Source organism: Fringilla coelebs (assembly GCF_963513975.1).
Source record: "Fringilla coelebs genome assembly, chromosome: 32".
Taxonomy (NCBI): Eukaryota; Metazoa; Chordata; class Aves; order Passeriformes; family Fringillidae; genus Fringilla; species Fringilla coelebs.
Genome location: NC_140058.1, coordinates 1,832,007 through 1,857,233, shown reverse-complemented (window position 1 = coordinate 1,857,233; position 25,227 = coordinate 1,832,007). Strand labels below are relative to the sequence as shown.

General features: G+C 56.1%; 2 protein-coding genes across 5 annotated transcripts; both read right to left on the bottom strand.

The window, feature by feature from the left end:
• Window positions 1-203: 203 nt before the first annotated feature.
• On the bottom strand, window positions 204-9,886 carry RAVER1 (ribonucleoprotein, PTB binding 1). Of its 2 annotated transcripts, none has more exons than XM_084223871.1 (14): window positions 9,673-9,886; window positions 8,892-8,958; window positions 7,025-7,494; window positions 5,285-5,476; window positions 4,308-4,437; window positions 4,136-4,230; window positions 3,837-3,915; window positions 3,235-3,410; window positions 2,619-2,712; window positions 2,406-2,476; window positions 2,031-2,111; window positions 1,817-1,948; window positions 1,318-1,383; window positions 204-1,236 (listed from the first exon to the last, which is right to left on the bottom strand). In XM_084223871.1, the coding sequence occupies exons 1-14, from the start codon at window positions 9,877-9,879 to the stop codon at window positions 1,090-1,092; spliced, it is 2,007 nt and encodes a 668-aa protein (XP_084079997.1). In that variant the 5' UTR covers window positions 9,880-9,886; the 3' UTR covers window positions 204-1,089. The 2 variants fall into 2 exon arrangements, with proteins under 2 accessions (XP_084079997.1, XP_084079998.1); XM_084223872.1 differs by having other exon boundaries at window positions 4,136-4,227.
• Window positions 9,887-10,358: 472 nt separating this feature from the next.
• On the bottom strand, window positions 10,359-25,221 carry TYK2 (tyrosine kinase 2). 3 transcript variants are annotated; one of them, XM_084223867.1, is made up of 24 exons: window positions 25,179-25,221; window positions 23,175-23,364; window positions 22,555-22,678; window positions 21,986-22,130; window positions 21,514-21,677; window positions 20,998-21,376; window positions 20,041-20,265; window positions 19,517-19,674; window positions 18,957-19,080; window positions 18,663-18,855; window positions 18,478-18,584; window positions 17,910-18,086; window positions 17,401-17,488; window positions 17,202-17,329; window positions 16,384-16,519; window positions 15,742-15,893; window positions 15,514-15,664; window positions 14,620-14,717; window positions 14,155-14,347; window positions 13,884-14,002; window positions 13,199-13,371; window positions 12,999-13,116; window positions 12,802-12,912; window positions 10,359-11,917 (listed from the first exon to the last, which is right to left on the bottom strand). In XM_084223867.1, the coding sequence occupies exons 2-24, from the start codon at window positions 23,350-23,352 to the stop codon at window positions 11,783-11,785; spliced, it is 3,576 nt and encodes a 1,191-aa protein (XP_084079993.1). In that variant the 5' UTR covers window positions 23,353-23,364; window positions 25,179-25,221; the 3' UTR covers window positions 10,359-11,782. The 3 variants fall into 3 exon arrangements, with proteins under 3 accessions (XP_084079993.1, XP_084079994.1, XP_084079995.1); XM_084223868.1 differs by having other exon boundaries at window positions 20,041-20,262; XM_084223869.1 differs by having other exon boundaries at window positions 20,041-20,223.
• Between the last annotated feature and the right edge of the window lie 6 nt (window positions 25,222-25,227).

The following is a 25,227-nucleotide window of genomic DNA, read 5'->3' as shown; positions in this document are numbered from 1 at the left end:
GTTTGGGGACACAGGATGGCCCCAAAATGGGGAGGGGGCGCAGGGGGTTCCCCCCGAAATGAGAGAGCAGCAGAAATAACGCAATGACACCGAAATAACCAAAAAAAAAGGGTGGGGGGCAGAGATATAAATAGAACTTTATTTTGGGGGGGAGGGAGGGGAGCGAGGGGGGTGGGGGGGACACAGCCCCCCCCCAAATCCCCCCTTACAGCAAAACCAGACAGTAAAAACAGGGAAAAGAGCTCAAATCCTGGGAAACCCCCCCAAAAAACGAAGGAGAAAGGAGGAAGATTTGGTTGATTAAAAAAAAAAACAGCATTAAAGTAAAAAGGCCGATTTTACCCCAAAAAAAAGCGTAAAACGGCAGCGGCTCCAGTTGTTAAAAAAGGGGGAAACACAAAAAAAATAAACAGCAAAAAAAAAACCACCCAGTGAAATGTTTAACGAGAGGGATTGGACCCCAAAAAAAGGAGGAAACCCCCAAAAATGGGGAGACCCAAAACCAACCCCAAAACAGGGGAAAAAACCCCAAAAGTGGGAGAAAAGTGGGAATCCCCCCAAAAAAGGCTGGAATTGGGCTCAAGCCCCGGAATTTTGGGGCCCCCACCCCAAGAGCAGCAGTTAAGGCAGGGAGCATTCCTGGGGGGCTCCAGGGGCTGCTCTGGGGAGGGGGAGGCAGAAAAAAACACCCCAAAAAATTTAGGAGATATTCAGGGGATTCTCCCCAAATCCTTCAGGGCATGTGGAAAAAACCTAAAATCACTTAAAAGAAAAAACCCCCAAAAACCCCCAAAAAACTAAAAAAAAAAGGGAATAAAAAAAACAAAAAGAAAATTGTGATGAAAATAAAGCAAAAACCAAGGCGGGGCTTGGCCAGGATTTATAGATTTTTGGGATTTTTTTGATTCCTTTTTTTTTTTTTTTTTTTTTTGAGGTTGTTTGGGGGTTTTATTTGTGATTTTTGGGGTTTTTATTTGTGGTTTTTGGGGTTTTTATTTGTGATTTTTGGGTTTTTTTTTGGATTTTTGGGTTTTTTTTGGGGGGATTTTTTTGGGGTTCGTTTTGGGGTGTTTTTGGGGCTTTTCCCCACTAAAATATCCTTTTTCTCTTCAGGTAGGAGTCGGCGTAGTGGCCCCCCAGGCCCTGGGAGTGCTGGCCCACGTAGGAGCCCTCGGGGCTGGGCTCAGGTGACGGCAGCAGGTGGGAGAAGCCCCTCTTGTGCCCCCCCAGCGGCGTCTGCAAAGAGAATTTCGGGTCATTTCGGGCGGCTTTGGGGCCTTTTGGAAGGGTCACTGTCACCTGGGGGGGGTTTGGTACCTTGGGGTGAGAGCTGGGGGGAGCCAAGGTGAGGATGGAGTCGGAGCTCGGGGGGATGGCGACGGCCTGGGGGGAAACAGCAAACACAAAGGGGGTTTGGGGGGCTGAGAGGGGTTTTTAGGGGATTGTAAAACAATTTTAAAAGCATTTTAGGGGGATTTTAAAACAATTTTTAAAGGATTTTAGGGGTTATTAAGGTGTTGAGGTTTTTTAAAAGGATTTTAAGGAGATTTTAAAATGATTTTAAGGAGATTGTGAGGAATTTTTAGGGGTTTTAAGGGGATTTTGAATGGATTTCAAGGAATTTTAAGAAATTCTAAGGAATTTTAAGGGGGGAAAAAGGTCAGGGGTGAAAATCATTAAAACTGAAGAGATTTGATGGGATTTTGATGGGATTTTAGGGGATTATCAATGGGATTTTCGGGGATTATTAACAGATTTTTAGGGATTTAAGGGAAAAAGGGCAGGGGGTGCTGCAGAATTTGGGGAGGGGTCTCACCTTGCTGAGGTGGCTCTGCTTGAGCCCAGCCTGGAGGCCACTGGTGAAGTAGGAACTGGGGGATCCTGAGAAGAAGGGGGGCCCTGGGGGTCCCAGAGCCCCCCTGTCCAACCCCGAGGAGGAGGGGGAGACCTGCAGGGGGAGCACAGGCAGCTGCAAACCCCCCAAAACTGCCCAAAATCCCACATTTACCCCCAAAACCATCGGGCTCTACCTTGTGCCTGCCGTGCCCGAAGCCCCCCAGGATGGAGCCGGCGTGGTCGCGGGGCTGGGGGAAAATCCGGGACCCCAAATCCTGCCCGGGGGAAATTGGGGGGTTTAGAGGGGGGATCCCCAAATTCCCAGGAAAAATGGGGAATTTGGGGGGGGAATTGGGGGAGGTTCTTTAATTTCCCTGAAAAACAGGAGGTTTTGGGTGGTTTTCCCTCCAATTCCCATTAAAAAATTGAGGTTTTGGGGCTTTTTCCCCTCCTCATTTTCTGGAAAAAACAAGGTTCTCCAATTCCCAGGAAAACCAGGGATTTGGGGGTTTTACTTCCATTTAAAACTCCCCAAAACCTCCCAGTTCCAACCCAAAATTCCCCCTGACCGGGAAGTCCACGGCGAAGGCGTCGGGCGGGGGGGTCCCCAAAACTCCAGGTTTCACCTTAAACCCTTTTCCTGGAAAAAATAAACGTGGGATTGGTTAAAGAGAGGGAAAAACGCCCAAAAGAAAGGGGAAATTCCTGGGAAGAAAAGGGAAATTTCTGTGAATAAAAAGGGGGAATTTCTGGGAATAAAAGGGGAATTTCCTGTGACTCACCTGCCAGGCCGGGCGTGGGCAGGAGGCTCTGCAGGTTCAGGTAGGGATTGAGGGGGATCCTCAAATCTTTGGGGGGCTCCCCCAGGAGAGAGACCTGGGAGGGGGAATTTGGGGGGGCTCAGGGAGGTCCCCGAGGGGGTTTGGGGGATCCTGGAGGAGTTTGGGGGATCCCAGAGGGGTTCGGGGGGGGGGGTCCTGGAGGTTTTGGGGGATCTTGGGGTGATTTGGGGGCTCTTGGGGGAATCTGGGGGCTCCATGGGGGCTCAGAATGCTCCCAGAATTTTGGGGATCCCACACTGGAATCTTTGAGGCTCCCACCCCAGATTTTTGGGGGTCCCATCCTGTAACTTGGGGGAAGTCCATCCTATTGTTATTGGAGGTCCCACCCCAGAATTTTGGGAGTCCCACCCAGGAATTTTTGGGGGTCCCACCCCGCGATTTTGGGGGTCCCACCCTGGATTTTTGGGGGTCCCACCCTGGAATTTTTGGGGGTCCCACCCCGGGATTTTGGGGGTCCCACCCTGGATTTTTGGGGGTCCCACCCTGGATTTTTGGGAGTCCCACCCGGGAATTTTTGGGGGTCCCACCCTGGATTTTTGGGGCTGGGGGTGCTCACCGTGGGGGCGGGGGCTCCGCCCTCACCCTGCTGGGCTTTGGGGAGGGGTTTGGGGAGGGGTCCCAGCCCCGGGGGGGTCCCCGGGGGTCCCAGCGCCGCCTTCTCCTGCGCCAGGAACGGGGCCAGGACCGGGGACTTCCCGCGGGGCTGGGCCAGGTCCCCGGGCACGGGACCACCTGGAAAAGGGGAAGGGTCTGGGAGAGGGCACAGAGCCAGCCCAGCAGCAGCTCCCAAAAAATGGAAACGTGTGGGGGGCGTGGGAACGGGGAGAAAAACGGGAAAAGAGCTCAAAACAGAGGGGAGAACAAGTGCGGGTGGGGCACACACCAGAATCTCCCTTTTTCCCACCCAAATCCCCTTTTCCCACCCCAAATCCCCCATTTCCCACCTGAATTCCCCATTTCCCACCCCAAATTCCCCTCTTCCCACCCCAAATTCCCCTCTTCCCACCCGAATTCCCCATTTCCCACCCCAAATTCCCCTCTTCCCACCCAAATCTGAGGTTTCCCATTTTTTGGGGGAATTTTCCTCTCCCCAAATCCACACCCAGAGGGGAAAACCCCCCAGGTGAGGCTCCAGGTGTGCTGGAATTTGGGATTTACCTGAGGGAATCTCCCCCAGGAGCTTTCCAGGGGGCTGGGCCAGGGAGCACAGCGGGGAATCGCCCAAAATTCCCGGTTTCTGGAAGGAAAAAAAGGAGGATAAAGCCCTGAAACAAAAGATTATCCCTAAAAAAAACCCATGGAAGTGGATTATCCATTAAAAAAATCCATGGAGACCCCAGCCTCGGGTGGAAAGAACCTCGGGAAAGAGCAAAATTCCAGGAAAAACAGGTGGTAAAACAGCAAAATTCCAGGAAAACCAGCAAAATTCCAGGAGAAATGTGGGAATTTCAGCCTACCTGGGCCTGGCTGTGCAGAGCCAGCTGGAGCAGAGCCGTGGAGAGCGCCGGGTTGGGCACCAGGGGAAGGGAGGGAGCAGCTCCCAGGATTCCTGCTGGGAACAGGAGGAGGAGGAGGAGTGGCACAGAAATTCCAAAGAATTCCCCTTTTTCTCCCGAATTCCCATCCTACCCTGCTTGGCCCCCAGGGCCCCGTGGAGCAGGGGGTTGAGCAGCAGCTGCAGCGAGGCCGGGTTCCCGAGGCTGCCCAGGATCTGCAGCAGGTTGGGCTCGGGGAGGAGCCCCTTGCCACGGTTCAGAGCCTTGAAGAGAGGGAAAAAAGGGATTTTGGGGGAAAAAGTGGCTGGGATTTGGGGTTTGAGATTTGGGGTTTTTGATCCCAGAAAAATCAGGGTGATCCCAACAGGATCCCAGCTCTCAGCATGAGCACAACTCCCAAAAATCTCATGGCAAGGCAAGGAGGAAGAACAGGAGAATGAGGATAGGGCTGAGGACAAAGATAAGGATGAAGATGAAGGTGAGGATGGGGATGAGAGTGACGATGAGGATGAGGATGAAGATAAGGATAGAGAAGGATAAGAGAAGATAAGGCTAAAGCTGAAGATAACGATGAGGATGAGAATGAGGGTGACAATGAGGACGATGGTAACAATGAGGGTGAGGATGACCACGAGGATGATGATGACAATGAGGATGAGGATGACAGTGAGGGTGAGGATGACAATGAGGATGATGATGACAATGAGGATGATGATGACAATGAGAATGATGATGACAATGAGGATGATGATGACAGTGAGGGTGAGGATGACAGTGAGGGTGAGGATGACAATGAGGATGATGATGACAATGAGGATGATGATGACAACGAGGATGATGATGACAATGAGGGTGAGGATGACAATGAGGATGATGATGACAACGAGGATGATGATGACAATGAGGGTGAGGATGACAGTGAGGATGATGATGACAGTGAGGGTGAGGATGACAGTGAGGATGATGATGACAGTGAGGGTGAGGATGACAATGAGGATGATGATGACAATGAGGATGATGATGACAGTGAGGGTGAGGATGACAACGAGGATGATGATGACAATGAGGATGATGATGACAGTGAGGGTGAGGATGCTGCTGAGGGCTCACCGTGGCCTGCGCGGCGATCAGCGCGGCCAGCATGCTGCGGCCGGAGGGGCCGGGGGCGCAGAAGGACACACGGATGTGCTGCCCGGACAGGGGGAACCCGTCTGTGGCCAGCTGGGCTCGCTCAGCCGCCTCTGGGGACTCGAACTCCAGCACTGCAAAACCCTTGGGCTGCCCGTCCTGCCCGTAGGCCAGCTGGGGACAGGGGACAGGGAGGGACAGGGGGACAGTGAGGGGACAAACGGGGGAAATCCCACCCAGAACCCCAAATCTGCCCTGAATCTCTGGATGCCACCAGTCCTCCTAAATGTGTCAGCCCCAAATCCTCCTCAGATAACCAAACCCCTTCCTTCTCCCTAAATCCACCCTTCATTCCCTAATCCCTTCCTCAGCCCCAAATCCCTCAGGTCTCACTAAATTCCTCCTCCCTCTCCAGACCCCAAACTCCCCCAAAACCCCTCTCTGACCCCACCAGACAGAAAGAGGACTTACAGAGCCCCTCAAACACCCTGCGCAGCCCCTGCAGGTCGCTGAAGCCCCGGGGCAGCCTGTCCCTAACCTCCCTGACCCCAAATCCCCCCAAAGCCCAAACCCCAAACCCCAAACCCCACCTGGCAGAAGGAGGGCTCGCAGACCCCCTCGAACACCCTGCGCAGCCCCTGCAGGTCGCTGAAGCCCTGGGGCAGCCTGTCCCCTCCCCTCCCTGACCCCAAATCCCCCCAGATCCCAAACCCCAAACCCCACCTGGCAGAAGGAGGGCTCGCAGACCCCCTCGAACACCCTGCGCAGCCCCTGCAGGTCGCTGAAGCCCCGGGGCAGCCTGTCCCCTCCCCTCGCTGACCCCAAATCCCCCCAAACCCCAAACCCCACCTGGCAGAAGGAGGGCTCGCAGACCCCCTCGAACACCCTGCGCAGCCCCTGCAGGTCGCTGAGGCCCCGGGGCAGCCTGTCCCTAACCTCCCTGACCCCAAATCCCCCCAAATCCCAAACCCCAAACCCCAGCAGACCCCCTTGAACACCCTGTGCAGCCCCTGCAGGTCGCTGAAGCCCCGGGGCAGCCTGTCCCCTCCCCTCCCTGACCCCAAATCCCCCCAAACCCCAAATCCCAAACCCCAAACCCCACCTGGCAGAAGGAGGGCTCGCAGACCCCCTCCAACACCCTGCGCAGCCCCTGCAGGTCGCTGAAGCCCCGGGGCAGCCTGTCCCTCCCCTCCCTGACCCCAAATCCCAAACCCCAAACCCCACCTGGCAGAAGGAGGGCTCGCAGACCCCCTCGAACACCCTGCGCAGCCCCTGCAGGTCGCTGAAGCCCCGGGGCAGCCTGTCCCCTCCCCTCCCTGACCCCAAATCCCCCCAAATCCCCCCAAACCCCAAACCCCACCTGGCAGAAGGAGGGCTCGCAGACCCCCTCGAACACCCTGCGCAGCCCCTGCAGGTCGCTGAAGCCCCGGGGCAGCCTGTCCCCTCCCCTCGCTGACCCCAAATCCCCCCAAACCCCAAACCCCAGCAGACCCCCTTGAACACCCTGTGCAGCCCCTGCAGGTCGCTGAAGCCCCGTGGCAGCCTGTCCCCTCCCCTCCCTGACCCCAAATCCCCCCAAACCCCAAACCCCACCTGGCAGAAGGAGGGCTCGCAGACCCCCTCAAACACCCTGCGCAGCCCCTGCAGGTCGCTGAAGCCCCGGGGCAGCCTGTCCCTAACCTCCCTGACCCCAAATCCCAAACCCCAAACCCCAAACCCCACCTGGCAGAAGGAGGGCTCGCAGACCCCCTCGAACACCCTGCGCAGCCCCTGCAGGTCGCTGAAGCCCCGGGGCAGCCTGTCCACGCACAGGCAGCGCGAGTGCAGCAGCTCGGGGCTCAGCTGGGCCGCGTCCACCCAGTGCACGTGCAGGCTCCTGCTGCCCAGCTGCTTGCCCAGCAGCTCCGAGCGCGCCCGCGCCGCCGAGTCCTTCTTCATGAACTCCACGAAGCCGTAGCCCTTGGAGTGGCCCGTGGCCCGGCTGTAGACCAGGAAGCAGCGCTCCAGGCTGCCGAAGGGCCGCAGCAGCTCCTCGAACTGCGCCTGGCTCAGCAGGCGGGGCAGGTTGGCCACGCACAGCACGGCCTCCGTGGGCTGCAGCTGCACCCGCAGCGGGCGCTGCCGCAGCGAGCGGCCGTGGAAGCGCCCGACCGCCGCCGCCGCCTGCTCGGCCGTCAGCAGCGTGACGAAGGCTGGGGGAGAGAGAGAACGGGGATGGGGGGAAATGGGGCTGGGGATGGGGCTGGGAATGGGGCAGGAATGGGGCTGGGAACGGGGGGAAATGGGGCTGGGGATGGGGCTGGGAATGGGGCAGGAATGGGGCTGGGAACGGGGGGAAATGGGGCTGGGAATGGGGCAGGAATGGGGCAGGAATGGGGCAGGAATGGGGCAGGAATGGGGAGAGAAATAGGGAGAGAAAGGGGGCTGGGAACGGGGCAGGAATGGGGCTGGGAACGGGGGGAAATGGGGCTGGGAATGAGGCAGGAATGGGGGAGAAATAGGGAGAGAAAGGGGGCTGGGAATGGGGCAGGAATGGGGCTGGGAATGGGGCACGAATGGGGCAGGAATGGGGCAGGAATAGGGAGAGAAAGGGGGCTGGGAATGGGGCAGGAATGGGGCTGGGAACGGGGGGAAATGGGGCTGGGAATGGGGCAGGAATGGGGCTGGGGATGGGGGGAAATGGGGCTGGGAATGGGGCAGGAATGGGGCAGGAATGGGGCAGGAATGGGGAGAGAAATAGGGAGAGAAAGGGGGCTGGGAATGGGGCAGGAATGGGGCTGGGAACGGGGGGAAATGGGGCTGGGAATGAGGCAGGAATGGGGGAGAAATAGGGAGAGAAAGGGGGCTGGGAATGGGGCAGGAATGGAGCTGGGGATGGGGCTGGGGGGAAATGGGGCTGGGGATGGGGAAGGAATGGGGGAGAAATAGGGAGAGAAAGTGGGCTGGGAATGGGGCAGGAATGGGGCTGGGAACGGGGGGAAATGGGGCTGGGAATGGGGCAGGAATGGGGCAGGAATGGGGGAGAAATAGGGAGAGAAAGGGGGCTGGAATGGGGCAGGAATGGGGCTGGGGATAGGGGAGAGAGAGAAAGGGGCTGGGAATGGGGGGGAAATAGGGAAAGAAAGGGGCTGGGAATGGGGCAGGAATGGAGCTGGGGATGGGGCTGGGGGGAAATGGGGCTGGGGATGGGGGGAAATGGGGCTGGGCATGGGGCTGGGAATGGGGGAGAAATGGGGCTGGAGATGGGGGAGAAATGGGGCTGGCAATGAGACTGGAAATGGGACAGGAATGGGGCTGGGAATGGGACAGGAATGAGGCTGGGAATGGGGAGGATTTGTGGAAAAATGGTGTTTGGGAACGGGGAGGGTTAATGGAGAAATGGGGTTTGGGAGTGGGGAGGATTCCTCCAAAAAGTGGGCTTGGAAAAAGGGGAGGATCAGTAAAAGACAGCTTTGGAAATGGGAAGGATCCCTGGAGAAATGGGGTTTGGGAAAGGGAAGAACTGCTGGAAAAAAGGGGGCTTGGAATGGCAGAGCATCCCAGGCTGTTCCCTTCTCCCTGAATTCCCAGGATCCGGGCTGCTCCTCACCCGTGCCCTTGTACTTGTCCACGAAGCAATACTTGAGCTCGTAGTCCTTCAGCAGCTCGTGGATATCCTGCAAAAAAACCGGGATTTTCCGTGGAAATGGGGGAAAAGAGAGTGGGGCTCACAGGGCAGGAAAGACCCTTCCTTTTTCCAAACTCCATTTTCCTAGGAATCTTCCCTTTTTCCAGTGATTCCCCCCCTTTTCCAATCCCCGTTTTCGTAGGAATTTTCCCTTTTTCCAAACCCCCTTTTTCCCAGTGACCCTCCTCTTTCCCACCCCCCCTTTTTGAGGAATCCCGGCCCTCCCGAATTCCCGGGAATTCCCGCGGGCCGCCTCAGGATCCTCGCGGTGTCCCCAGTTTGACATTCCAGGCTTCCTCCCAGGGTTTATTCCCTCGGGCAGCCCGGGAAGCTCCGGTTCCTCCTCCCGGACCGGCTCCTCCGGCTCCAGCCTTTGCCCTTCCCCAATTAATTCCCAACCTTCGGCCTCGGGGCGATGATTTCACCCCGGGACCGGGACCGGCAAGGGAAAAACGCACCCGGGAGGGCTGCGGGAATTCCAGGAGGGAATTCCAGGCGGATCTTTGGGGGACTGCGGGTTTTGGGGAAAAAAGGGGGATTTGGAGGCAGAGCAGGGAGAGGTTCGGAAAGAAGGAGAGATCCGGGATGGATCTGGGGCTCCGGCCCCGCTTCCCCGCTCAGTGCCCGCATTCCCATTCCCGTTCCTCTTCCCGCTTTCCCCTCCTTCCCCTCACCGCCGTTCTCCATCCCGTTCCCCCCTTACCTGGTTGGTCACATCCGCCGGTAAGCCGCGGATCAGCACCTTCCGCCGGTTGCGGAACTGCCGCTCGCTGTGCTCCAGGCGGCTCCGTACCTCGGCCGGGTCCAGCGGCGGCAGCTCTTCCTCGGGGGCCAGGCCGGGCCCCGCCGGTGGCTCCTCTCCGGGCCCGGGCCCGGGCCCGGCCCCGCTCACCGACAGCGCCGCCGCCATCTTGGCCCCACCGCCGCCCGCCACGCAAACAACGCGCCTTCTCATTGGAGAAGGGACCGGCCCCGAGTATCCGAGGCGGGGATTGGGCGACGCGGAAAAACACTGCGGATGAGCCGGCGACTACTACTGGACGGGAGGGAGGGCTCGTTGTGTCCGCGGCTAGGATTGGGCGGCAGCGGGCGAGCCCCAAGATAGCTGATTCCTATTGGTTGGTTCCGTTGGACCGTTGAATACACCAAAACATCCCAAATAGAGACCGCAAAAAACCCAAATAGACCCCAAAATAACCCAAATAAATACCCAAGAATAACCCAAACAGAGACCCCAAAAACCCCAAACAGAGACCCCAAACACGGAGCATTTCCACCCTTTATTCAGGGACCCTCTGGATCCCCCAAAATCCCGGGGGTTCCCCCAAACCCCAACCCCCCGCCCCAAATTCCAGGGGATTTCCCCCAAATCCCCCCCAGCTCCTGGGGAGGAGGGCACAGCAGGCAATAAATAAGGGAATTTTTGGGAATTCCCCAAAATCCCGATAAAGTGCCAGGTTTGGTTTGGTTTGGTTTGGTTTGTTTTTTTTTTGTGGAATTCCCGTTTTTGGGTTTTTTTTTGGGAAAAGGCCCCAAATCCTGGAGGGCAGGAAGGAGATCCAGCCCCTCCCACCCCCCAAAAACGACCCCAGCCCCAAACTGGGGGAGAGGACGGGGCTGGGAATAAGGCAACAATTCCAGAAATGCACCAAAATCCACAAATGCCCCCTTCCCACCCCAAAACCTCGGGCCCAGAGCTCGTTCACAGTGTTCGGTGGCAGGGGGGGCACAATCAGGAATTCTGGGGGGGCTGGTCTGGCATTGGGGGTCCCCCCTCTTCCCATGGAACTCTGGGGGGTTTTTCCTTCCATTTCATGGATTTTTTTGGGTTCCCCCCCCCCCCCATTCCACGGATTTTTTTTTTTTATTCTTTACCCCTTCCATGAATTTTTGGGGTTTTTTTTCTCCCCCTTCCATGATTTTTTTGGGGTTTCCCCCCCACACTGCCCCATTCCATGGGATTTTTTGGGGTTTTTCTCCCATTCAATGGGATTTTCCCCCCATTCCATGGGATTGTTTGGTGTTTTTTCCCCCCTATTCCATGGGATTTTGGGGGGTTTTCTCCCCACTCCATGGGATTTTTTTGGTTTTTTTCCTTTCCCCTATTCCATGGGAATTTTGGGGATTTTCCCCTCCATTTCATGGATTTTTTAGGATTTCCCCCCTATCCCATGGGATTTTTTGGATTCCCCCCCATCCCCTGGGGTTTTTTGGGGTGTTTCCCCCCCCCAGCTGCATGGATTTTTGAGGGGTTTTCCCCCCTCCATTCTAGGGGATTTTTCCCCCCCATTCTATGGGACTTTCTGGGGTGTTTCCCCCCCATCCCATGGGATTTTTTTGGGTTTTGCCCCCTGATCCCATGGGATTTTTTGGGGACTTTTCCCCCCCATTCTATGGGATTTTCTGGGGTGTTTCCCCCCCATCCCATGGGATTTTTTTGGGTGTTTCCCCCCCATCCCATGGGATTTTTTTGGGTTTTGCCCTCTGATCCCATGGGATTTTTTGGGGATTTTTCCCCCCCATTCTATGGGATTTTCTGGGGTGTTTCCCCCCCATCCCATGGGATTTTTTTGGGTTTTGCCCTCTGATCCCATGGGATTTTTTGGGGATTTTCCCCCCCCATTCTATGGGATTTTCTGGGGTGTTTCCCCCCCATCCCAAGGGATTTTTTTGGGTTTTGCCCCCTGATCCCATGGGATTTTTTGGGGATTTTTTCCCCCTATTCTATGGGACTTTCTGGGGTGTTTCCCCCCCATCCCATGGGATTTTTTTGGGTTTAGCCCCCCGATCCCATGGGGTTTTGGGGTCCCCCCTCAGCAGAGGTTGAAGACAGAGGGGGCCTGAGCCCGGTACTTCTCCTGGAAGCTCCTGAGGACGGGCACGAGGTTGGGGAAGGCCGGGCGGAACGAGGCCTCGGCCTCCCAGCAGTTCTTCATCAGCCGGTAAACCTGGGGGAAAAACGGGGAAAACGGGAAATCCCGGGACATCCTGCCCCAAAATCCCGGGAAAACGGGAAATCCCTGGGGAATCCTGCCCCAAAATCCCGGGAAAACGGGAAATCCCGGGACATCCTGCCCCAAAATCCTGGGAAAACGGGAAATTCCGGGACATCCTGCCCCAAAATCCTGAGAAAACGGGAAATCCCGGGACATCCTGCCCCAAAATCCCCGGAAAACAGGAAATCCCTGGGGAATCCTGCCCCAGAATCCTGGCAAAACGGGAAATCCCTGGGGAATCCTGCCCCAAAATCCCGGGAAAACGGGAAATCCCGGGACATCCTGCCCCAGAATCCCGGGAAAACGGGAAATCCCGGGACATCCTGCCCCAAAGTCCTGGGAAAACGGGAAATCCCTGGGGAATCCCAGGAAATCCTCCCCCAAAATCCTGGGAAAACCTCCCTGAAATCCTGGGAAAACCTCCCCTGAAATCCTGAGAAAACCTCCCTGGGAATCCCAGGAAAACCTCGCTCCTCTTCCTCCAGGAATGTGAAACATTCCCCTTTCCTCTCCTCCCTTCCCACTTTGCTCCTCCTCTTTCCCATTTTTTTCCTCCTTCTCTACACATTTCCCCCTTTCCTTCCCCATTTTCCCTCCTTTCCTCCCACTTTTTCCCTTCCTCCTTTTTTCCTTTCTCTTCCCCACTCTTCCTCCTTCCCTTCCCATTCCCTTTTTTCCCTTCCCATTTTCCCTTTTCCCTTCACCGTTTTCCCCTTTTCCTCCTTCTCTCCCCCCCCCATTTTCCCCATTTTCTCCCCCCATCTCTCCTCCCTCTCTCCCTTTTCCTCCCCTCCCCATTTTTCCCCATTTTCTCCCCCCTTTTCCCCGTTTCCCACCTCGCAGGGACAATCCCTGGGCATGGGGAGCCTCTTCCCCCTCTCCAGGAGCTCAATCAGCCTCAGCACCGTCATCTGCCCCTGCGTGGCCCCGATCATCTCCAGGAATTTCTGTGAGGGGAGGAAAAAAACCCCAAAAACATGGGGGAAAACCCCCGATTTCAACCCAGAACCTCTGGGATTCCCACGGGACTCACGGCCGGGGGGCTGCTCCCGGGGTCACAGCGCGTCAGGAGCTCGTAGAGGGTCACCCCAAAAGACCAAACATCCGAGGCATAGTAGAATTTACACTCCTTGAGGCACTCCGGGGCGTACCTGGAATCACCTGGGGTCACAGCTCTGGGGTTTGGGATCCAGCAGCGCTGCCAGGAGGCTCCCAAACCCCGGGGCCCCTCACCAGAACACGGGGCTGTCGCCGTCCTCCCGCACACGGTAGTACTCGTGGCCCTCGGGGACGGCCTTGGCCAGCCCAAAATCCCCGATTTTCACCACGTGCTCGTTCTCCAGCAGCACGTTCCTGGCGGCCAGGTCCCGGTGGATGTAGTGCAGGGAGTGCAGGTAGGCCATGCCCTGGAAAAACGGGGGGAGAAAAAGAAATTATGGCTGGATTTGGGAAGGTTGGAAGAGGTTTTGGGGGGTTTTGAGGTGTTTCTGGGGGAGTTGTGAGGTATTTTGGGGGGTTCATGCCCTTTTTTTTGGGAATCGGCCCCATTTTTGGGAATTAAGCCCCATTTTAGGGTTGGCACCCCTGTGTTTCCCCATTTTGAGGAGAATTCAATCCCATTTTTTGGAGTTCAGCCTCACTTTGAACTGTCAGCCCCATTTCTGAGGGGTTCATCTCCATTTTTTGGGGATCAGCCCCATTTTTGGGAATTCAGCCCCATTTCCAAAGGGTCCACTCCCATATTTTGGGGAATTCAGCCACATTTTGGGAACTCAGCCCCATTTCCCAAGGGTCCCACCCCATATTTTTGTCAATTCAGCCGCATTTTGGGGCCATAACCCCCATTTTTGAGTCGCCCAACCCCATTTCTTTGGGAATCATCCTGAATTTTTGGGATCCAGCCCCATTCTGGGCTCACCTCGCAGATCTGCTGGGCGAAGAGCAGGAGGTGGGACAGGCTCAGGGGGTGTTTGGGCAGGAATTCCCGGAGGCTTCCCAGCGGGACGTACTCCATGATCAGCTGCACCACTTTATCCCCTGTAACAGACACATGGCAATGTGGGGACCACCCGACCGCCCCCAAATTCCTGCCAGGACAGCCACTCCCAGCCAAAAAAACATGGGAATTGGGGTTTTTTAAGCTCTCCGTGGCTGAACCACTGGAAAATCCCGGGAGGTTTCTCCCTCACCCTGCTCGCTGCAGCAGCCCTTGTACTTGACGATGTTCTCGTGGTACAGGGTCTTCAGGATCTGGATCTCCCTCTTCCAGGAGCTCAGGAGCTGGGGGCTGCTCCCAGATTTCAGGGATTTCACTGCCACCATCTCCCCGGTGCCGTCGTTGGTGGGGTCATAGCAGCACAGGCTCACCTTCCCAAAGTGGCCCTGGAGAAGGATAAATTTTTGGAATTTGGGTGGTGAAAGGAGGTTTTTGGGCTTCCCCGTGCTGGGAGGATGCAGAGGGCATCAACAAAGTTCAGAAATGGAGAGAAAAATCAGCAGGGAAAACAGGTTAAAATTTGAAAATAAGGATTAAAACGTGGAATTTTGGGTCCAGCCAGGGAAATACGCAGGGAAAACAGTGGAATTTCGGATCCAGACAGGGAAAGGAGCCTGCCCAGCTTCCCCAGAACTCCAGACCTCAGGACGCCACTGACCTCCCCCAGTTCCCGGATTTTCTTCAGGTACCGCTTCTGGAAGACGGTGGGATCCGACACCGGGAAGTCGGGATTCACCGACGTGACGTCCACGAGGTCTGCGAGGGACCTTGGGTTTTCCTTTTTTCCCTTTCCCCCACAGAATCCCGGGATTTTCCTTTTCCCGCCCCTCACGGAGCGGCGGCAGCCGGGCCGGCTCCCTCACGCCCCTTTTCCCCACAGAATCCTGGGATTTCCCAATTCCCCGATCCAGGACCCTCATCCCCGTTTCCCCGGGATTTCCCCCACAAAACCCCGGGGTTTTTCCCCATTCCACCGGGATTTTTCTCCCTTTCCCCAGGATTTCTCCCCGTTCCCCCGGGATTTCCCCGTTCCCGCCCTTACGGAGCGGCTGCAGCCGGGTCGGCTCCCTCACGCCTCCTTTCCCCACAGAATCCCGAAATTTTCCCTTTTTCCCGCCCCTCACGGTGCACCGGCAGCCGGGTGAGATCCCTGACGCCCCTTTTCCCCACAGAATCCCCGGGATTTTCCCCATTCCTCCGTGATTTTTCTCCATTTCCCCAGGATTTCTCCCCGTTCCCCCGGGATTTCCCCGTTCCCGCCCTCACGGAGCGGCTGGAGTCGGGTCAGCTCCCTCACGTCCCTTTTCCCCACAGAATCCTGGGATTTCCCCCATTCCCCGATCCAGGACCTTCATCCCCGTTTTCCCCGGGATTTTTCCCCACTCCTCCCGGGATTTTTCTCCATTAACCCAGGATTTTAGCCCGTTCCCGCCCCTCACGGAGCGGCGGCGGCAGCCCGCTCAGCTCCCTCATGGCCCTTTCCCGGATCCAGGACCCTCATCCCCGTTTCCCCAGGATTTTTCCGCATTTCCCCCTTTTTCCCGCCCCTCACGGTGCGGCTGCAGCCGGGTCAGCTCCCTCAGCACGGTGCGGAAGGACGGCCGCTCCACCGGGGTGTAGTTGAGGCACCGGGAGATCAGCGAGGCCAATTCCCGGCACGAAGGCTCCGGCAGCCGGTGCCTCTTCTCGTAGAAACGCTCCTTCTGTGGGGAAAACACGGGAAAAACTCCAGACCCGATCCCCAAATGCAGCCCAAACCAGGCAAAACAGCGGGAATCACCTCGGAGGGAGTGCGCTCCTTCAGCGGGACGTCGGCGTCGAAGCAGATTTCCAGGAGCGTTGTCCCAAAACTCCACTTGTCCGAGGCCGTGCTGAGGTTCCCCACATCCCGGATGCATTCCGGGGCGATCCAGGGAATCCTGTCCACGCGCTCTGAGGGACACATCCCACCAGGAAAGTATGAAATGTGTGTTTTAATTATTTACTGGGGGCGACGGTGTGTTTGGGGTGTTGATCTGTTACGTGTAAAACGTCAAAGGTGAAGGGTTAAAATTGTTAAGTATGGGACATTAAAGGTATAATATATGGGATATTAAGTAGAAAAATATGGGATATTAAAGGCATAAAATATGATATGTTAAAGGTATAAAATTTGGGATTTTAAAGAGATAAAATATGAGATTTACAGGGCAAGAGCCCGTGGTAAAAGCATCCCTAGCACTGGAATGGGGTGTGATCATCCCTGACAGCAGCTTGGGGACCAAACCAGGTGGAATTCCCGTATTAAAATGCCAAACATTGAGAAAATTTGGGTTGGAAAAGTTGGAAATACTCTGTGAAAAATGTTCTGGCCACAACCTGTGGGAATTGTTAGGGGAAGAGGGGAAAAATAACCTGGATCTTGCCCCAGAAAATCCCATACCTTCCCGGGAGAGCACGGTGAAGCTGACCCCGGGGTCGCTGAGCTTCACGAAAGGCACGGATCCATCCTCCAGCCCCTTCCTGGCCAGCAGGATGTTCTTGGCACACACATTCCCGTGCACCAGGTTCTTGTCCTCCTGGGAAAAGCAAAGGGAAAGGGAAAAATTATTGGGAAATAATTTTTTTTTTAAAAGCAATTATTTTTTATTTATTGTAAATATTTTACCGTTTCTTTTTATTCCTTTTCTATTCCATTTACTTTTATTTACTTTTTAAATTATTATTTTAATAATAAATTATTTCCCAATAATAAATTTTCCCCAGTAAAAAAATTCCTGTGATAATTTTCCCAATAATAACGTTCCAGTATTCATTTTTCCCATAGCAAATTCCAACAGATCCTCAATAATAAGTGAATTCTGGTAAACAATCCCAGAAAAAATAAATATTGGGAAAAATCCCAGCAATGCCACAGGGCAAGGTGAAGCCTCTGGAAAATAAAACGCAAAACTGGTACTCCTGGCTGGAATTTCACCTCCCTGTCTTGGGATTTTGCTCCAAGATCAATCCAAAATGGGGAATAAAATGATAAAGGGGATTTTCCAACCCCCTGCTCAGAATCCCATCCTTATCCCTTGCTTTTCCCAGCTCCAAAATGAATCCAGGGAGGACTGAAATTCCCAGAGCAGGGGAGAGGGAGCAAGGACAGGCTGCAGGAAGGGTGGAATGACCCTAAAAATGTGATTATCCCTTGGGAAAAGGGAGGAAAGGGAGGGTTAGGGTCAGGGTCAGGGTTAGTGGATTCCCAGCTGGAGTTACCAGGTAGCTCAAGGCACTCCCCAGCTGTTTGGCCACGGTGATTTTCCACCCCACGGAGATCCGGCCCTTCTCCTTGCGCAGCAGCACATCCAGGGGCCCGTGCTCCACAAACTCCTCCACCATGATGTCTGCAGGGAAAACGGGGATGATCCCACGGGATTGGGGCCGGGAACGGGGCGGGGGGTGCTGCTGGACTCACTCTCGGAGCCGCGCACGCAGACGCCGTGCACGAAGGCCAGGTGCACGTGGGACACCTGGGACATCAGGCTGGCGCTCTCGAAGAATGCCTGCAGGGACAGCGGGGATGGCAGCGGCGTCCCGGGGTTCCCGAGGGGCCAGGAGCTCCCGGGAGCCCCATCCCAGCCCTCTGGGAGCCCCATCCCAGCCCCTTGGGAGCCAAATTCCAGAACCAAAAGCCAGGAGGAATTCCAGCCCTCATGGACCCACACTCCAGCACCTGCAGCCAGTCCTTGGATACATATTACAGTCCTTGGATCCATATTCCAAGCCTTGAATATCCACTTTCCAGCCCCTGGAGCCAAATTCCAACCCTCTGGGCCATGTTCCAGCCCTTTTGGGGTCACATCCCACCCCCTGGATCCCTCCGCAACACCTGGATCCCTCTCCTACCCCCCGGATCCCTCTCCCACCTCCCGGATCCGTGTCTCCTGCCCCGATCCCAGCTCTCCCAGCCCGGGAAGGGCTCACCAGGGCGATGTCCCTGTGGCTGGGGTCCAGAACTTTGAGCACCACGTGCATCTCGCGCCCATTGTTGTTCTGCTCCGTGGAGAAATACTCGGCCTCGTCGTCGTTCCCGGAGTTCCCGCAGACGCTCAGGACCCCGTCGTAGATGTTGGTCCGGGTGCCCTGGCCCAGGTGGGCTCGCTGGGAAAACGGGGAAAAGCAAGAGCTGGTGGACCCTGGGAAGGTGGGAATCCCCACCTGGATCCCTCCCCGAATTCCCCCGCCTCCCAATGTGGGAGAAAGCCGCTTTCACGGGGACATTTCCCTCCCTTTTCCTTGGAAAGGGAAGGGATGAAACAGCAAATTCATCCTGCTGGTTGCCCCGGGGGTGTGGGAGGATCCTGGGATCTGGAGGGAATCCCTGGAAGGCAGAGAATCCCAGGAAAACAGAGAGGATTCATCCACTATGTATCCCAGGAAGGCAGAGCAGTTTCCTCGATCCCCAAAAATCCCAGGAAAGCAGAGTGGATCCCTCCACTTCCCCCAGTGAATCCCAGGAATCTGAGCAGTGAAAATCCCTGGAAAGCAGCACCTGGGTGATCTCGTTCTTGCGGATCTGGTGGAAGCTGAGCTGGGTGAGGTTCAGGATCTGCTTCCCGTTGTCCTTCGCCTTCCGTGTGATCAGCAGGTCTGAGATCTCTGGGACAGGAGGGAAGGGGGTTCTGTGAGCTCCCGCATCCGCCCGTTCCCAGTCCCTGGAATGATCCCTGCCCCTACCTCCCGGCTTGGGTGGGCAGCACCTCTTCACCGTGAAGTTCTCCTCGCCGGATCTGAGGGTGCAGCCCTTGAGCACGTCCAGGAGCTCCCGCAGGGAGGGGAACTCCCGGTCCCAGCCCTCCAGCACGAAGGAGTCTCCCTTCTTCTGGATCCGGAACTGCCGGTACTTGAAGGCTCCCGGCGTCCCAGGAGCCTGGCAAAGCCGGGAGAGGCAGGAGCTGAAGCCACGAGGCTCCCGGCTCATTCCAGAGCTCGCAATTCCCGGGAATCCCGCGCTGGGAACCGCGTCCCTACCTGCTGGTGGCTCCTCTTCAGCACGGACAGGATCATGCGGTTGAAATCCAGGACGCTCCAGCGGAGGATGTAGAGCCCTTCCTCTGGCTCCTCCCGGCGGAGCTTGGCAAAAACAAACTCCTCCCTGGAAAAGGGAGGGGAGGGATGGATGGGGATGAGCCCAGAGGGCAGGAAATGTATTGGGATGAGCCCCTGAGGGCAGGGAAAGGATTGAGATGAACCTAAAGGACAAGGGATGGATTGGGGTGAACGCTGAGGAAATGGAATGGATTGGGATGAGCCCTGGGAAAAGGGAATGGATTAGGATGAGCCCTGAGGAAAAGAAATTAATTAGGATGAGCCCTGAGGACAAGGAACAGCTCTGGATAATCCCTTGAGGACAAGGAATGTCTCAGGATGAACCCAAAAGACGTGGAATAGACTGGGATGAACCCAAAGGACGTGGAATGGAATGGGATGAACCCAAAGCAGATGAAACAGCCAGGGACCACCCCAAGGACATGGAGCAGCTCCAGGATGAGCCCTGGGATGCAGGAGATCCGCAGGGAAGCCGCACTCACTGCATGGGCCCGTGGATGCCGTTGTGGATGCTCAGGAGCAGCCGCGGCGGGGCCACGTCGTGGCACAGGTAATGGCTGGAATCGGCAGTCAGCCGGAAATATCCATCCACCAGGGACACCAGAGCCAGGGCACTGCTGGGGCAGGGCAGCAGCACCTCCTGGGGAGGGACAGAGCATCGGGGTGAGCGGGAAACCTGCAGGAAACCTGCGGGAAACCCTAAAAAATCCCAGGGAAAACCCTAAAGAAACCCATGGGAAACCCTAAAAAACCCATGGGAAACCCTAAAAAATCCCAGGGAAAACCCTAAAGAAACCCATGGGAAACCCTAAAGTTCCCATGGAAAACGTGCAGGAAACCTGTGGGAAACTGTAAAAATACCCTTGGGAAACCTGCAGGAAACTCACGGGAAACCCTAAAAATCCCCCATAAAACCCAGTTAAAACCCCTTGTTCTTCCCAGGGCTGCCTCCTCCTGCCCTGGGCGGAGCAATCCCAGGATCCCAGCGCTGGGATCCCCCACCCACCAGGCACTTGTTGTCCTGCCGGTGGATGCTGATCCTGGAGTCCTTGACCACCACGTGGGTGATTTCCCGAAAATCGCAGAAATGGCACCAGGGGGGCTCGCTCCGCTCCACCGGCGGCGCCTCCGGCTCCTTGTTCCTGCTTTTCCTCCCAAAATATCCACGCTGGGAGAAGCTTTCCATGCTCTGTGGGGGGGCAGAGAGGAGAATTCCAGGCTTTTCCTGCTGCTGGGAAGGGTTGGGGGGAAACTGGGATAAGCTGGAGGCCGAGGAAAAGCCTGGATGCACAAATGAAGGAGATGGTGTGGGATGCATTTGGGTGGGAAACTGGGAAAACTGGGAAAAGAACAGAGAACAGCACCCCAGGCAAAACCTAGGACCACAAACCATGGAAAAAGATGGGATTTGGAGCAGGAACGGCTCATCCCAAACCCACCACAAACCAAGGAAAAATACAGGATTTGAGGTGGGAATGGCTCATCCCAAACCCACCACGAACCGAGGATTTGGGGCAGGAATGGCTCATGCTAAAGCCACCCCATCCCAAACCCACCACAAACCAAGGACAAACATAGGATTTGGGGCAGGAACGGCTCATCCCAAACCCACCACAAACCAAGGACAAACACAGGATTTGAGGTGGGAATGGCTCCTCCCAAACCCACCACAAACCAAGGACAAACACAGGATTTGGGGCAGGAACGGCTCATCCCAAACCCACCACAAACCAAGGACAAACACAGGATTTGAGGTGGGAATGGCTCCTCCCAAACCCACCACAAACCAAGGACAAACACAGGATTTGGGGCAGGAACGGCTCATCCCAAACCCACCACAAACCAAGGACAAACACAGGATTTGAGGTGGGAATGGCTCCTCCCAAACCCACCACAAACCAAGGACAAACACAGGATTTGGGGCAGGAACGGCTCATCCCAAAGCCACTCCATCCCAACCCACCTCTGCGGGCACCGGCCGCCACTGGATGCCGCCGGTGCCGGTGACCAGCACGTGGTGAGTGACCGGACAGTCCCGGGGGCCCAGCGGCTGCTCGGGCTCCGCGTGGCCCCCATTGGCACAGGGTGGCCCCTTCTCGCCCTCGGCCGCCGTTTCCAGGGACAGCACCGGGAAGAGCTCGCTCCCGAAGCGGGGGGCCAGCTGCTCCAGGGTGGCCAGGTACTTGTACATCACGTCCTGCTCCGTCAGGCTGCCCGCGGCCACCGTGTGCCGCTGGAAGCGCCGCAGGAAGCGGCGGAAGACGTTCTTCATCCGGAACCGGGTCAGGAAGTTGTTCTGCTGGATCTGGCGGCGGAAGGAGCGCGGGATGCAGTCCTTGAAGCTGCAGAAAAAAACGGGGGAATTGTCGGGAGGGGGTGCAGGAAGAGCTTGGGATGCAATGGAGAAACCGCAGAAAACGAGGGGGAAAAAAACAGTGAAAAAGGAGGAAAAACGCCCTTGGAAAAGCAGGAATTTCACCTGTACTTCCTGGCCACTTCCTCCAGGGAAATGCCCTTTTTGATGGCGATGTGGGAGAGGTGCAGCACGGCCATCCCCAAGCTCTCATTCTTGAACTTCTGCATTTCCGTCTCGCTCTGGAAATCCTTCAGGGAGGCGACATCGTTGATGAACTCGAATTTTCCCTGTTAAATGTGAAATAATTGGGACTAAAACTCTGCCCTGAGATGATTTCCGGAAAGATTTTCTTCATGTTTTTCTATTTAAAAGGTGGGACCATGAGTAAAAATCCCTTAAGAGGGAAAATTATCCCATGGAATTACAGAATCCCCTCCAGCTCCAATCCCAGCAGGATAAAACCTTTCCACAGGGAAAACTCAGCAGGGTTTTTATCTTTAAATAAACCCCCAGGGATGGAAAAACGGATCCTGAGCCAAATTCATCTGGATCGAGGAGAATGATCCCATTTTTCCCCCGAATCCTGCCCTGTTACCTGCTCAAACAGGTACTCGAAGGAGGATCTGTCCAGTAAAGCTCCTCCGGGAGGTTTTTCCTCGGGAGAATCCCCAGCGCGCGGCACGTTGCGGAAAACTGCCGGCTCCTTGTCATTCATCCCATGCCAGTTCCGGAAATAAAACCTGGAATGGGGAGAGGACAGCAGGAGAGGAGCTGGTCCTGTGCTGGGAGTCACATTCTGGGCTCAAATCAGGGGATTTGGGGTTTTTTTAAGGAATAAAACTTCTTGGAACCACGGGAGAAACACCCATGTGCCTAAAGAAATTGGGATTTGAGCACAGGGAATGAATCCGAGCTGGGAGTGAAGGGCAGCAGCCTCCTCCTGCCTCCAGAATGGGATCATTTGAAGCTTCCCCCGTCTTTTATAACCATGGACCCCCTGTTGATCCCATGAACCTCTGTGAGGGACGCTGGAGAGGAAGGCGGAGGGATTTTGGGAAGAAAGAAGCGGATTTTTCTACACTGATGGAGAGGCCAAATCCAACGTTTCCTTCCTTCAACTGGGACCAGTTTTTCCAAGGAAATCCGGGACGGGAGAGGCCTCACCTCATCCTGAAGATCAGGTTGATGCTGGTGTCCTTCCCGATGTGGAACTGGTGGTTGGGAGGGAGCCAGATCCGGCTCTGGGGGTCGTAGAGGGCGAAGAGGCTGTAGCAGAGCGGGGTAATTCCTGCCAGGAATGGGAAAAGCCAGCTGGGACCAGGGGCTTGCTCCCAAAAAAACCTGAAATTCCAGGGTGTCTGTTCCCAAGGAACCGAAACTCAGCTGGTTTTATGCCCAACAAACCCAGACTCGGTTTTATTCCCAATAAACCTGAACTCAACACGTTTCATTCCCCCCCAAAAAATACCCCAAAAAATTCATTGGGTTTTATTCCCAAAAAACTAGAAAACATGGATTTTCTCAGCTTTGGGAAGGAATCCAGTTGGGATTTGGTGTTTTCTCTGGGAATGTCTGGTGTTTTCCCTGGTATTTTCCCTGGAAATTCCTGGTGTGTTCCTTGGGAATTCCTGATATTTTCCCTGGTGTGGTCCCTGGGTAGTCCTGCTGTTTCCCCTGGATATTCCCGCTGCTTTCCCTGGGAATTCCTCATCCTCAGGTGTCACAGAGCAGGACCTGCCCTTCCCCACCCTCCCTGTCCCTGTCCCTGTCCCTGCCGGGCTCACCGAGGCTGCGGGCCAGGTCGATGCAGATCTCCTCGGCGCTCAGGGCGCCCCGGCCGTACACGCGGCAGCGCTCGCGCTCCTCGTCCCCGCTCCAGTGCAGCAGCACCTTCAGCCCCGCGCCCGCCGGGAACCCGCAGCCCTCGGGCTCGGCCGCGGCCCCGCGCTGGCACAGGGACATGGCGCCGCAGTTCTGGGGGAAAAACACGGGATTGGGGTCCGAAAACGGCATCCCCAAAAACGGCATCCCCAAAAACGGCATCCCCAAAAACGGCATCCCCAAAGCTGGGCTGGCACAGGGACATGGCGCCGCAGTTCTGGGGAAAAACATGGGATTGGGGTCCAAAAATGGGATTGGGACCCAAAAACGGCATCCCCAAAAACGGCATCCCCAAAAACACCATCCCCAAAAACGGCATCCCCAAAAACGGCATCCCCAAAAACGGCATTCCCAAAGCTGGGCTGGCACAGGGACATGGCGCTGCAGCTCTGGGGGAGAAACACGGGATTGGGGCCCAAAAACGGGATTGGGGCCCAAAAACGGGATTGGGACCCAAAAATGGCATCCCCAAAAATGGCATTCCCAAAGCTGGGCTGGCACAGGGACATGGCGCCGCAGCTCTGGGGGAAAACACGGGATTGGGGTCCAAAAACGGCATCCCCAAAAACGGCATCCCCAAAGCTGGGCTGGCACAGGGACATGGCGCCGCAGTTCTGGGGAAAAACATGGGATTGGGGCCCAAAAATGGGATTGGGACCCAAAAACGGCATCCCCAAAAACGGCATCCCCAAAGCTGGGCTGGCACAGGGACATGGCGCCGCAGCTCTGGGGGAGAAACACGGGATTGGGGCCCAAAAACGGGATTGGGGCCCAAAAACGGCATCCCCAAAAACGGCATCCCCAAAAACGGCATCCCCAAAAACGGCATCCCCAAAAACAGCATCCCCAAAAACGGCATCCCCAAAAACGGCATCCCAAAAACGGCATCCCCAAAGCTGGGCTGGCACAGGGACATGGCGCTGCAGCTCTGGGGGAAAAACATGGGATTGGGGCCCAAAAACGGGATTGGGGCCCAAAAACGGGATTGGGGTCCAAAAACGGCATCCCCAAAAACGGCATTCCCAAAGCTGGGCTGGCACAGGGACATGGCGCCACAGCTCTGGGGGGAAAAACATGGGATTGGGGCCCAAAAATGGGATTGGGACCCAAAAACAGCATTGCCAACGGGACTGGGACCCAAAAACGGCATTCCCAACAGAATTGGGACCCAAAACCAGCATTGCCAACGGGACTGGGGCACAAAAACGGGACTGAGACCCAAAAACGGGACTGGGACCCAAAACGGGATTGGGACCCAAAAATGGGATTCCCAAAGCTGCGCTGTGCCAGGGACATGGTGGCAGCTGCAGGGGGAAAAATGGGATTTGGGCCCATTTTGGGGTGGATTGGGGGATTTTTCAGGAGGGATTCTGGACCTGTTTAAGGGGGGAATTTTGACCCCCTTCAGAATGGGTTTTGCACCTGTTTCAGGGTGGATTCTCACCCTTTTTGGGATGGATTGGATTTGTTTCAGGATGGATTTCGATCCATTTCAGGGTGCATTTTTGACCCATTTGGGGGTGAAGTTTTCACCCATTTCAGGGTGGATTTTGACCTATTTTCGGCTGGATTTTTGACCCACTTCAAGAGGAAACTTTGACCCATTTCAGGGTAGATTTTGACCCACTTCAAGATTAAATTTTGACCCGTTTTGGGGAGGATTTGTGACCCATTTCAGTCTCTCAGAGGACACTTACTCCCCCCCCACCGTCCCGGTTGGTACCGGCCCCCGACCCCTCACGAGGCTGGTTCCGGGCCCACCCCCGGTTGGTACCGCCCCTCCCGGTTGTCACCGACCCTTTCCCCATCCCGGTTGTCACCACCCCCGTTACCCCCCCGGCTGACGCCGGTCCGTACGGTGGTACCGGTTCCCCCCTTCCCCCCCCCCCGGTCCCCCCCGTTGGTACCGGCCCGGCCCGGCCGCCGCTCCGGCTCCCTCCGCCCCGCAGCGCCGCC

Bases quoted from the DNA above. Each gene is read 5' to 3' on its own strand.
- RAVER1 (XM_084223871.1), bottom strand. From the start codon at position 9,879: ATGGCGGCGGCGCTGTCGGTGAGCGGGGCCGGGCCCGGGCCCGGGCCC. The intron at 4,438-5,284 runs GTGAGCCCTCAG...CCTCTCTTCAAG, and splicing joins TGATCGCCGCGCAGGCCACG to GCTCTGAACCGTGGCAAGGG. The intron at 1,949-2,030 runs GTAGAGCCCGAT...CTCCCCCTGCAG, and splicing joins TCGGGCACGGCAGGCACAAG to GTCTCCCCCTCCTCCTCGGG.
- TYK2 (XM_084223867.1), bottom strand. From the start codon at position 23,352: ATGTCCCTGTGCCAGCGCGGGGCCGCGGCCGAGCCCGAGGGCTGCGGG. The intron at 14,348-14,619 runs GTCAGTGGCGTC...ATCCTTCTCCAG, and splicing joins AAATCCGGGAACTGGGGGAG to GGCCACTTTGGGAAGGTGAG. The intron at 13,117-13,198 runs GTGAGGGGCCCC...AGGTGATTCCAG, and splicing joins GGCGACAGCCCCGTGTTCTG to GTACGCCCCGGAGTGCCTCA.